The 12,854-nt window shown below is 40.6% G+C and overlaps 1 protein-coding gene across 3 annotated transcripts in view; it reads right to left on the minus strand.

The window, feature by feature from the left end:
• The window catches only part of smtnb (smoothelin b), a 59,475-nt gene that overhangs the window by 16,303 nt on the left and 30,318 nt on the right, over nt 1-12,854 (minus strand). For all 3 annotated transcript variants that reach the window (XM_079451285.1, XM_079451284.1, XM_079451286.1), the window contains exon 5: nt 824-997. In XM_079451285.1, coding sequence (XP_079307411.1) covers nt 824-997 — 174 coding nt within the window. The remainder of the gene's footprint in view (nt 1-823; nt 998-12,854) is intronic.

The raw sequence follows: 12,854 nt of genomic DNA on the forward strand, positions 1-12,854 counted from the left end.
AGAATTGCGTTTAAGGTCTTAACATTTGTTTTTAAAGCTTTACTTGGACTTGCTCCTTCATATACAGTATATATCAGAACTTTCAAGTTTTTATCCACCTCAGAGATCTCTCAGATCTTCAGACCAGCTATTGTTGAATGTCCTGAAATCTTGTTTGAAATCAATGGGTGACAGGTCTTTTTCAGTCTATGCTCCTAAACTCTGGAATACATTTCCGGTAATGATCAGAGCCTCTCCTACATTAACGTTTTTTAAACAATCTTTTAAGACAGTTCTTTTTTCCCATGCTTATTGATAAGTAGCTTTTTATTTATCTCTGTACTAGGAGGTTATAGTTTGCATTGTAAAATTAATTTTTGTAAAATATCATGTAATGTATGTTGTATGATTGTTTTTACTTTAACTACTCCTTGTTTAAATCCTATTTATCCTTATGCAACCACTTTGTTCATGTAATTTATGAAATGTCACATAAATCTCGGGTTAAATTTGGAGTGCCACAGGGATCCATTTTAATGGACCATCATATTTTTCACATTACATGCTTCCCTTAGGAGACATTATCGGAAAACATAAATTAAATTTCTATGCAGATGATACCTAGTTTTACATTTCCTCAAAACTGGGTGATACCGCCCAGTTTTCAAAGCTAACAGACTGTGTTAATGATATTTATATATATTATTATTCTTAAACTGTTAAGTGTCTGTGTTTAACTGGGCAGATGGCAGTGAATGTGCTTGGGTAACTTGGTTTATATAGCAGTCAAACTGTCACGGCAAGGGTGAATGTACTGACACATTTTACAAGAATGCTGTGGTACCTGACTGGGAAAGACAGTTGCTGATCTGACGAATGGTGGAGCAACCTGCAGTTCTGTCAATCTTCTTAATAACTACTTCACTGGTATCTCCACTCATTCGAACTTTCTGAACTTTTTGCTCCCTCTGCTGTCTGAGCTCTTGCAGATGGAGATTTCGCTCTTTCTCTCTCTGATCTGCAGACAAAATTAATGAAGGACATCAGAATAGAAACATGAAGAATAGAAAAGATATTGGGATAAAGGTGGAGAAGGTAAGATTTCTGGTCTTATTTATGAGAAGGCTCGCTTGAGCTGATAGCTGTCGTGATTGCTGATAGCGAACCAGCCGAGTTTGATTATGTGCTCCGGCTTCTCCCGAACTTTGTTAATTAAACATAATTTTTTATGACACCACAGGACATGATACTGGTAAATTTCCACGTCCTTGGACTGAGGATTACATATACAACCATGCAGAACCAGGGTGTGATTTGCTGGGGGATCCCCCCTTCTTGCCTTTATATCTGTGCATCTGCTCTAATATATTTATCCCCTGTGGGGACAAAATGTATCCCAGTACCACCGTTATGATTTGATATTTAACAAATAAACTATATAAAATACAGATGTTTTTTAAAGTATAAACAAAAAGTGTTGAAAACAACGATAAAATAAGAATTAGATTTTCACTGTCAGCAACTTGTAGATAACAGTAGGTCACATCAAGATTCTAGAATCCAGGCAGAGCTTTCCATAGTGTCACAAAGTGCCAAACTCTGAAATTTGATTGACCACAAACTGTTGTCATGATGATGCAGTAAGCTTTTTCCCATAGAAACTAATGTAGGGCCCAATTTATAATTTTGCAGAAAAGGAAATTATTTTAGTTTTAACAGCTGGTTACCAATGTGTAAGCGTGATGTAATTAATATTTTCCTCCATATTGGTAATAATTGGGTTTGACTCAGGGCCGGCGCTAGCCATTTTGGTGCCCTAAGCATAATTCCATTATGATGACCCTCCCTCCTCTTAAAGGTGCAAACTTTTCTTCAGTAAACAGAATAGCAAAAAAAAAAACTATCAATGTTTAACAGTAAAAACTCAATTCAGATTGCAAGCTGCACCGAAATTAAAGTTACTCGCCCCGCTCGGCACGGGCTTCAAACCGACGTCGGTCCGAATGGGAGACGAGCGCTCTAACGAGGAGGCTAAAGCGTCTTTGTTGGATGAGTAGTGAGGTTTTCACACTGCATAGCTCTTCACTAGCTGGCCTCCGTTACACAAGTTCGACACACATTACGATCAGTAGCAGCACATCATGCGCATTTCCCGAATTTAATTTGATTTAACATGGACTTACCTGCAAGTGATGCACGGGCATCATCTCGCAGTTTCTTCTTTTTTTTCTCTGATCCTGACTCCTGCTGTCTTTTCGGGTCCATTTCCAAATAAGTTGCCTAGGCTACCGTCTGTCAAACTGCGTCAGGCGCACGCGTGATCAACCGGCACTGCCGTGCGGACCGTACATGGGCGGGTGGTGGTGTGGATGGGGTGATATGGGATTGTTCGGCCGTTTTTTTTTACATATACATGGCTAAAATATGTCTGCCTAATAATTTTTCTATAGCCTAATGAAATAATATTAGATTAAAAGGCTATTTTTGGTGCCCCCTCAGCACTTGATTCGCATGGTGGGAGCGGTGGCGCTGGTTTGACTGCAAATTAAAGAAAGCTTAAAATGCAGTGGCGGCTGATGGGGAAATTATCTGAGGCTGAGGTACAAACAGAGATTTATCACCATTAAACTCTTCTTTTTGCTAAATATGCTCCTGTGCATGGATAAAGACGTGATGATGTTGTATATTTCTGACAAAAATGCTTGTCAAAGTTGAAAATTATTAGAACAAAGTCCACATTGGGCCTCCTTAATCAATCTAATGTAGAAACGAGCACAGATTCGTGCTTAGAAATCATCTTACTACAGGGTTTATGTGCGATTCATCAAACATTTGTATGCCGCCAATCTCATCGAATGATCACCCCTTGATAAATGCGGCGGGTGAAATCGATTGTAATTTATATCACACCCCTATAAAGGTAGGCGCATAAACTCTAGATTTTGTAAAACTTTTCAGATTTAGAAATTTAATTAAGTTTAACTAAATTATTCTGACATCAGTCTTTGAGTTACATTCATGTGTTAATGTAAAAACTAATGTAGACGCATATTACTGATAATTTTAGCAGCACAATTATAGAATAGTATTTATTGTTTTTATACAGTTTTCTTCATTGGTGCAAACAGTTTAACATCTTGGTTATGTATGTAACCTCGGTTCCCTGATGGAGGGAACGAGACGTTATGTCGAGCTTGACAGAATGGGGTTTGACTTGAGAACCTATCATCTCTGATAATACTTCTGAAAAGGCCAATGAACTTGGCGAATTGGACGGTGTGCCCATTCGGTCACCTTTTTGGGCTGAGGAAACTGAGAGGCACTCTCTTTCGCTGCAGCGGGCCAGTCCAGCACCTGTGGCATGATGGACACAATGTCTCGTTCCGTCCATCATGGAACCGAGGTTACATATGTAACCAAGACGTTCCCTTTCTGTTGGTCTCTCGACGTTGTGTCAAGACTGACAGAATGGGGTTCCTATTGAAAATGGCACTTTGGTGTGTCACCATTTCCAGCGGAACGACACTGACCAGCCGTCAAAATGGATTAATTTGTGTGGTCCCGACGAGAAGGTCTTACTATCATCCGTCCAGGCGGTGGACTTGTTACTCTAGAGGCGAGATGGCCGCCTGACACCATAAGAAGCACTAGGAAGCACTATTCTCTCACCGAGGAAACGTACTAAGACCACTTCCTACCAAAGGGAGGAGTTTTAGTGGAGACCTACATGGTCTCGCCCGCAGGCGACAACTCATGGGAACAATGTGCGGTTGTACCACGAGAGGTGGAGGCCCACCTAGGGGAGGTAATGGGCTGCCAACACGGGAGCCACCTCATGAGGATACATCAGACGGAACCGCCCTGGTTACTACGCGTGGAGCACGTCCGGTTAGAGCTGTATTTATCCAAAGCGACATACATTGCATTATCCTATTCAGTTTACATAGGTATCTGCAATCCCCTGAGATCGAACCCACAACCTTGTGTTGTTAACACCACTGAGCTACAGGGATTGCCCTTTCCACGAGGGGAATCCGCCAGGGGGGAGTGGCGTACTTTCACTTGTCCAGCGGCCAGAAGTGCACAAAGGCATTCATTACAAGGGGACCTCGGTCAGTAAGCGCCAATTCGGGCAATGGGAAGGGGACACGAACAGGACCACCTGTGCCTGCCCCGAACTGTTCCCAACTGGGCTGGCGGGGGGATGTAGTCACCACTCTCTGCGGAGCAAGACCTGTCAAGAGAGCACATCAGCTGTCTGATTTAGGTCGCTCGGGATGAAAGTGTGCAATTTAGTTGTGCATTTTAACTGTGGTAAATTATCTAAGGAGTAGCCTAAAATCTCATGAAAGTTATTTTACACAAAAGCACCTTACCTTAGTTAAGTTAACCTTTTAATTTCAAACAATTAAATGATCATGTAATTAGGCTAGAAAAGAAATACTTTATTAGTGTAATGAAAATAAGAAATCACATCGGAATGTCTATTTTATATTTGTTTAAACGAAAAAAAACCTCAATCATTCTATTTGTCATTATTTCTTTTCAGTTATCAAAAAGGGTAAAGCGTACAGAGACCTTCACCCTATTTAAAAACTTTCACACACAAACTGATACTTGGGATGAAGTCATGGGATTTGATCCTAGCAACCGTTCATGTCCATATTGAAAAATGTCACGTTTTGAGGCAGTGTAATCTAAAGAATAACCTATACAATAATTGATAAATGTATGAATGGAGGGCCCCATTCTATACAAAATGTATCCTTAAATTTGTAGATGAACTTTATCTTTTGTTCCTCAACTGTCACAAATGTACAGTATATGGTATACCAAATGTGACATACTCACACACTGAGAGGTCCCCAAAAATTGGGATGCAGTTGATATGTTTGCTGAATGGGAGATTTTCTCTTCAGTTGTTGTTGTTGTATGGTTCAATATTAATGGCAGGCTTGCTTTTAGTGATAATGACATTGTCACAATCCTGCCTGTAATATCCGGATAATATTTCCCATCATGCACCCCTTCAGCCATCTTGATTATCAACCGCACCTGATCATCTTCACTGCATTTTACACGGCTCTCACTAAATCTTTGGTGTTTCAAGTCTTACGAAACCTTTACCATAACCCACTCCCTAACCTAACTCTAACCATCTAAACTACCTATTATTGTTTAACTTGCCAAAAAACACAGTTGTGTGATCAGGTCAGACTCCAAACACCAAGGATTTAGTCAGAGCCATAAAATTACACAGTCACATCGGAACAGCCCACTCAATAAACTGAAAGGCAACAGCATTTTGAAAAGACAAACTTTATTTTATATATAAACACACGTTACTCAGTTACTGGACAAGCACGGAACTCAGTCTACGTACTTAACAGTTATATTTAATTATCAACCAAATTTGCACTGATATGTAACAGAATAATTCAATTGCTTCTCATATGTACTTCAAACTTCAAGTATTTAAAAAATAAAGTCAGAGAAATGCAGTTTTTTATTGTTGTTGATACAACAATAACCAGCTGTGAAGTATCACAAAACATGGTAATGCTTTAGATTATTTTCTGATATTTAGTGCATTATTACACAGAATTTACAGTGTAACTGTGGGACGCTCCTGCTTACTTCTCCGTCGCTTTTATACTTTTATATTTTATCTCCTTTTATCACCTATTTTTAACTTTCAAATCAGCACAGTGCTCAAACGCTTGTATTACTACAAAAATCTGAATTATCTTATTTGACCAGCCTCCCACTGAAAGCTTACATTCCGGGGAAGAGAAAACACAACTGTCTACACTCAGAGAAAATGCCTTCTCTGGAATCTACTTGCTGAATAAACTGCTGTTGAATGTTCAAACATTCATCAGTGGACAACTCCCAGCAAGAGGAACAAACAGGTTTTCACGTTTGCTTGGGCTTAATACATGGCTGCAAAAAACCTGCAATATAAAAGGAGTGTCAACTTCAGGGACAACTTCAATATTTTCTGCAGTCAGAGGCAACTGTTTCAACAAAATGGCCACCAGCCAAAAACAAACAGGGTTAAAGAGTGCTTAAGGACAATGTCTATTTCTCCCTCAGTCATCCTTCTGCCAATCCACTCAACCAGAATTGCACACACACACCCGAACACAGTATGAATGACCACATGTCTTCACCTCAGCACCTGGTTGGACATGCAGCTGACACGTCACACAATGATAACACCACTCAGTTCATGGACACCATCTCAGCTGAGCCCTGCCCACCGAGCTCAACACAGACTGACTGTGACATATTAGAACTGCTCCAAGATTTAGCACCCAAGGACGACTTCCTGGAAAACAGCCAGGGAAACCAGGACAGCGTATTACAGCCTCTGATAACACCAGAGGTACAGCCCCTCTCACCAGACACGTTATCTCTCTCCCCAGCATCTCCACTTCTGTGCTTCTCAGAGAAAATGGAAAAACTGGTGTATGCTGGAACCAAACTTGCTGGAAGCCCCACAGATATCGACCAAAAAACACCCTCCTCCTGTGAGAGCTCTTCTGCCTCTGCCACAACGCTAGGGCCCACACCCTCCTCCATCTCCTCGAGGTCAACCAAAAACAACTAAAACCAGCTCTAAGTGATATGTGTCGGGTCCCCGCTGTGATAACAGTAACTTTCTCAAATGTTTACAGAACAAGCGTGAATCCAGTGTGCCTGTATCTTTTTCTGCCTGTGCCTGTGCTATCACATGACAGAAAGTCTAAGGCCTTCAATAGTCGTATATCATACCAGACTAATCTGGTGCCCATTGCACGTCAAACCAAGATTGCTATGGGGGCAAAAAGCAAGACTGTTAAGTTGGCACTTTTAAACATCCGCTCACTTAAAAACAAATCACTTCTAGTCAACGACTTAATAACTACATACAACCTGGATTTTATGTTTCTCTCTCAGACTGCAAGTGCAGTGAGTTTGCTTCTTTCTTCTCTGATAAAATCAATAACATTAGAAAGGTGAGCAGCACATCCTTGAGTAGTGCTGGGGTCAGACAGATCACACCACGACCTGAGAAAGTAGTTACAATGTCTGATTTTGAAGAAATTGATGGCAAAAATTTGGAAGAAACCGTTCAACACCTTAAAACATCAACCTGCGCCCTTGACGCACTTCCCACATCTTTTTTCAAAAGTGTGTTGAACTGTTTAGAAGCAGATCTCCTAGATGTGGTAAATGCCTCGCTTCTCTCTGGAAGTTTCCCAAACTCCCTGAAAACTGCTGTTGTCAAACCCGTCCTGAAAAAGAGCAATCTGGATAAGACCATATTAAATAACTATAGACCAATCTCAAATCTTCCCTTCATAGGTAAGATCATTGAAAAAGTTGTCTTCAACCAGCTGAACAAATTCTTAACGGATACTTTGACGATTTTCAATCTGGGTTCTGCCCGCATCACAGCACAGAGACAGCACTCATTAAGATAGTAAACGACATTCACTGATTCAGGCAAATTATCCGTGCTGGTCCTACTCGACCTCAGTGCTGCATTTGACACGGTCGATCACAACATACTTATAGAAAGGCTGGAAAACTGGGTGGGGCTTTCTGGGATAGTCCTAAAATGGTTCAGGTCATACCTTCAAGCAAGAGGTTATTATGTGAGTATAGGTGACCATAAGTCTGAGTGGACATCCATGACATGCGGAGTCCCTCAAGGCTCAATTATTGCGCCTCTCCTATTCAACCTGTACATGCTCCCAATGAGCCAAATAATGAGAAATAACCAAATTGCTTACCACAGCTATTCAGACGACACACAGATATACTTAGCCCTATCGCCTAACGATTATAGCCCCATTGACTACCTGCTCAAATGAATGAAATAAATAGTTGGGTGTGCCAAAACTTTCTTCAGTTAAACAAAGACAAAACTGAAGTCATTGCGTTTGGAAATAAAGATGAAGTTCTCAAGGTGAACGCGTACCTTCACTCTAAAGATCAAACAACAAAAAATCAAGTCAGGAATCTCGGTGTGTCTCTGGAGTCAGACCTTAGCTTCAGTAGTCATGTCAAAGCAATAACTAAATCAGCATACTATCATCTGAAAAATATTGGAAGAATTAGATGCTTTGTTTCCAGTCAAGACTTAGAGAAACGTGCAGATGCAGCTCATACAGAACGCTGCGGCAAGGATTCTGAGCAGAACCAGAAAATATGATCATATCACACCAGTCCTCAGGTCTTTACACTGGCTACCAGTTACATATAGGATAGATTTTAAAGTTGTATTACTGGTATATAAATCGTTCAATGCCCTAGGACCTAAATACATTGCAGATATGCTCATTGAATATAGACCCAAAAGAACACTCAGGTCATTAGGATCGCATCAGCTAGAATTACCAAGGGTTCTCTCCAAGCAAGGAGAGTCTGCATTTAGCTATTATGCGAGTCGCAGCTGGAACCAGCTTCCAGAAGAGATCAGATGTGCTCCCACAGTAGTCACATTCAAATCCAGACTCAAAACACATCTGTTTAACTTTGCATTTAATGAATGTTCAGTGTGCCTCTGACCGTCCGACTGTTTGTGCTGTACTTTATTTTATTTATTTTCTATTCTAAACTATATATTTTATTAAATTTTTTATTCTTAACTGGTTAATTAAATTTTTTCTTATTTCTTCTAAACAATTTTATTTTATTTATTTTCTATTCTAAACTATATATTTTATTAAATTTTTTATTCTTAACTGGTTAAATTTTATTTTTCTTATTTCTTCACTGTTTTATCAAATAGATAAAAACTTGCCTTGCCTTGCCTTGCCTAACTAAATGTAAACAATAAAGTACATGTCTCTACGTAAAGGGGATATAGGCAAAGTTTGGGGTATTTTAAAACTACCATAACGTGGTATGCATAAACTTGCACAATAATCTTAGCGTGAACATACACATTTTTGTAATCACTAATTCCCAGAAATAAGCTGTGGATATAAATTATGTACAGGGTTCTTAATTTTATAATTATAGCAAACATTAAATAAGAGGACATTATGTTGTTACAATTAGCTACACTGTAAATCCTGTTTAATTATGCGGTACATTGCGGACCGTAGTCTACCGTTTTCCAATGTGATCATTACCAGGACTTCGGGACCTGGGGAGTTAATTGGGATAGCCCTCGTTTTTCATTGTCTGGTATTATTTCTATTTTTATGTTCTTGCTCTGTTTGGTTACCACGACTGTACACACACTCCATTGGACGTGTCATGCCGCGTCTTTAACTGACGAAAACATTGTGTCCCTTGACTGTACACAACCTCCACAGATGGGTCACATTGGCTCTTTAACAGTATTGCACGCACATTGTTTTGTCTGATTGGACACCAGGGGCACACAGCTCCTGATGCCATTAAATTCCATTATCTTTGTCCCATATTTTCATTAATAGGCCTATATGTATTGACTTAAACTTGAAAAATTAAATATATAGACTTCTATTGTTATGTAAGTATGAGGTTTAGATTATTTAGTGAACAGGGATCGTTTCAGAAAGGAGGTTTAGTGAAAACTCTGAGGGGCGGTTTCCCAGACAGGGCTTAAGCTAGTCCAAGACTAACTTAAATGTTAGAGGTTTCTTGATAACAACTTTCACTGACACATCTTAAAATATAGTACGATTGTTTTGTCTTAAGCTACACACAATTAAGTTTTTTTTGTAAAGTATGATTTTAAAAACTAAATTTCCTAATTTAACTAAGGCCTAGTCCTGGTATACCCTGAGTATATTAACCCTGAAATGAGGGATGTCAAACCCGAGACAGTAGGGTTTCTCAAGCCTGTTTCAAAAATAGAGGTAATTTACACTAAGAGTCCATAACCATAGTAACTTACTCTGTGAACCTAACCTGGTCGGCAGCAGGTTTTCTTTGGTAAACCCAGAGTTTCTTTAGATCTCCTTCTCCTTTTTACAGTGCAAGTGGTGTGCATCATTCATGGCACACATAGACCATCTCCGTGCCAAAAATGTCATGTGCTTTTATAGAGGATCCTGTAAGTGAAGAGGATGCATTCATTTATAGGGATGTACTTTGATTTCAGGAGAGCAATTAAGGACCTGCGCGGAATTTTGTAATTCTCCTGTGCATTTTTATTCAAACTGAACCATTTTTCTCTACAGTGAACAAGATCACTAGAGGGCCGCGCTGGATGAAGACAGCTGTTTCAGAAGTTCACCTCATCACTGTAACGACATTATCCACACAGACAGTGCTTGACAAGCAGATTACATTTCTTGATAGTTTGTTTTTTGTATATTTGTTGGTAATGTTGTGGTCCTAGTTTTCTATTATTGGTGCTAACTGCTAACAACTTGTACATCATTTCCATGTTCTCATAAGAAAATGAGAATTCTTGTCAAATCAAATTGTTGTATCGGTCTCATATAAGTAACTCCAAATTTGCTGTTATTGGCACACTTTGATTTCCCATTAACAATTTTTTTTAGCTGAAACCAGTAATCTATATATAACGAGAGTGAGTTGGCAAGGTGGCGGGACAACTTAAAGGAACTAAGGCACTGGGGAGCAACACACAACAAATTATCTCTGGCAGACATCTGCAGAGTTGCGGGTTTGGCTACGGCCAACACCCTTGCAAGGTTTTACAAAGCTTGAGTCTTGCATGGTACCAACAGGTGAGACCGGCAGCCGGTAGGGCGGATGCCTGCGAAAGCACCTTACCCCCTTCTCTCACTCCCTTCTTCCCCCTCGGGTGATGAATAGGCATTCCATCCATCACTAAGCACTCATGGCGACGGGCTGTGCGGAGCAGCCCTGCCTCCTGTGGCCGGGTATGAGCTGAGATAACCACGTATAGCTCTAAACGGACCTAGTGCCCCACATGTAGTAACCCCCCAACAGGGTGGTTCTGTCTGATGTATCCTCATAAGATGGTTCCCCTCGTGGCAACCCATGACCTCCTCCAGGTGGACATCCACCTTGCGGCACTTCAGTCTGCACATACCTCCCATTAGGTTAACCTCTGCCGGCGAGACCATGTGGGTGTCTCCACTGTACTCCCCCCTACGGCGGAAGTGGTCTCTGTAGAGCACATCCCCTTTGAGGGAATGGCACTTACCCAGTGACCCTACGGTACCGGACGGCTTCTCGCCATTAGAGAAACTAGGCCTCCGTCTGTGGTGGTCGAGGGCAGGAGCCTCTCATCTTTGCCAAAGCTCTGGGGCGGAGTCCGGCATGCAAATTGAATTTGCCAATTTCATTGGCCTTTTCAAAACTAGTCATAAGATGATAGGTTCATAAGTCAAACCCCATCTGTCGGTTAGACACAACGTCTCGTTCCTTCCATCAGGGAACAGAGGTTACAGACGTAACCGAGACATTTTCTATGGAGGATAAGAAATTACTTAATAAATTGTATAAATAAAGACATTAATAAATGCAGACATATTACTTTTATCACTTCATTTCTGCATATAAACAATTAATTTAAATGTGTGGCCATTCCTAAGCAAATCTGCTCGGCAGTGGCGGTTCTACATTGAATTGCACCCCGGGCGAGACCACATTTGAGCGAAAAGTGTATAACTAAAAATAAAACACACTCAAAATTATGACAAAGCGTCATATTTTTTTATCACTACATAAATGAAAGAGAAAAATTATATTTCTCAATTGCATAAATCCGTTTTTTTTTTGTGCACCTGATGGCTTTGACCTTTTCCTGCCCATTTCCAGTCAGTCACACACCACCTGACTTTCTTCCAAATAACGCACATTTTATCCATAATGCAATGAATACAGGCCTATAGTTCCTGCACATTTTTGTTTTTCTGAATTGTGTGAAATGGCTTATAAAAGACAAGTAATACAAAACGATTATGGCCATGACTCGTTTCCTGAGTGACAGTGTTGGGGGGCGGGGGGGAAATCTGTTGATTGTCTAGTGCCAAATAAACAGAATGTGCAGGAACTATAGGTTTGTATTCATTACATTATGGATAAAATGTGCGTTATTTGGAAGAAAATCGAGGTGGTGTGTGACTGACTTTAGCCCACTAATTGAATTTGCGTCATGGGAGGGGCTTCTGCCGCTCGCTAAATAATAATGATTTCTTTCAAATAACGCACATCTTCGGCGAATACCAGACAGAAAAAAAAAACGACACTAACACTCTTCTCTCAACAGGTAGCAGTCTAGCTTTTGTTGAATCTAGTAACTTTGTATGACATAGGCTATCGCTTATTGCTCCTCGAACTCTTCGTAAGTCGCTTTGGATAAAAGCGCGTCTGCTAAATGACTAAATGTAAATAATTACGGCCCAGAGAAAGCTCCTGATTGGCAGCGCGAATTTTCGCCAAAATTCAGATTTTTCAACTCGTGCGAATCACTTGAACGCTCAATCGCCTCATTCGCGCGAATCGCACCGCAAGTAGGTCATGGCGTCTTTGCATTGACTTAACATGTAAATCACTCGCGCTTAACGCTTCATTCGTGTTCGGTTTGAACACCTAGAGGTGAACGCGCCCCTTTCCCCTTCACACACACGGCACCTTCTCAGCATGCAGGGGCGCCAATTTGCCGATTCTCCACAAAATGAATGAATGATACATAATAGAAAACCGCCCCCCATGTGACATGAAAAAATGCCGCCCGGGCGACTGCCCGGTTCGCCCGTGCCTAAAACCGCTACTGTTGCTCGGAGCAGGGTTCGAACTGGTGATCAGTCTGACTTTGACACCCCAACAGGTGTCCCATACAACATGACTGCTGACATGTCACTCTCATCACTAGAGCAATTGTTTTGATTATTTCTGTTGACTTTATTTAGTTTAATTCATTTATTGATTCATTCACTGATTCATTTGTT

Source organism: Barbatula barbatula (genome assembly GCF_947034865.1).
Source record: "Barbatula barbatula genome assembly, chromosome: 2".
NCBI lineage: Eukaryota > Metazoa > Chordata > Actinopteri > Cypriniformes > Nemacheilidae > Barbatula > Barbatula barbatula.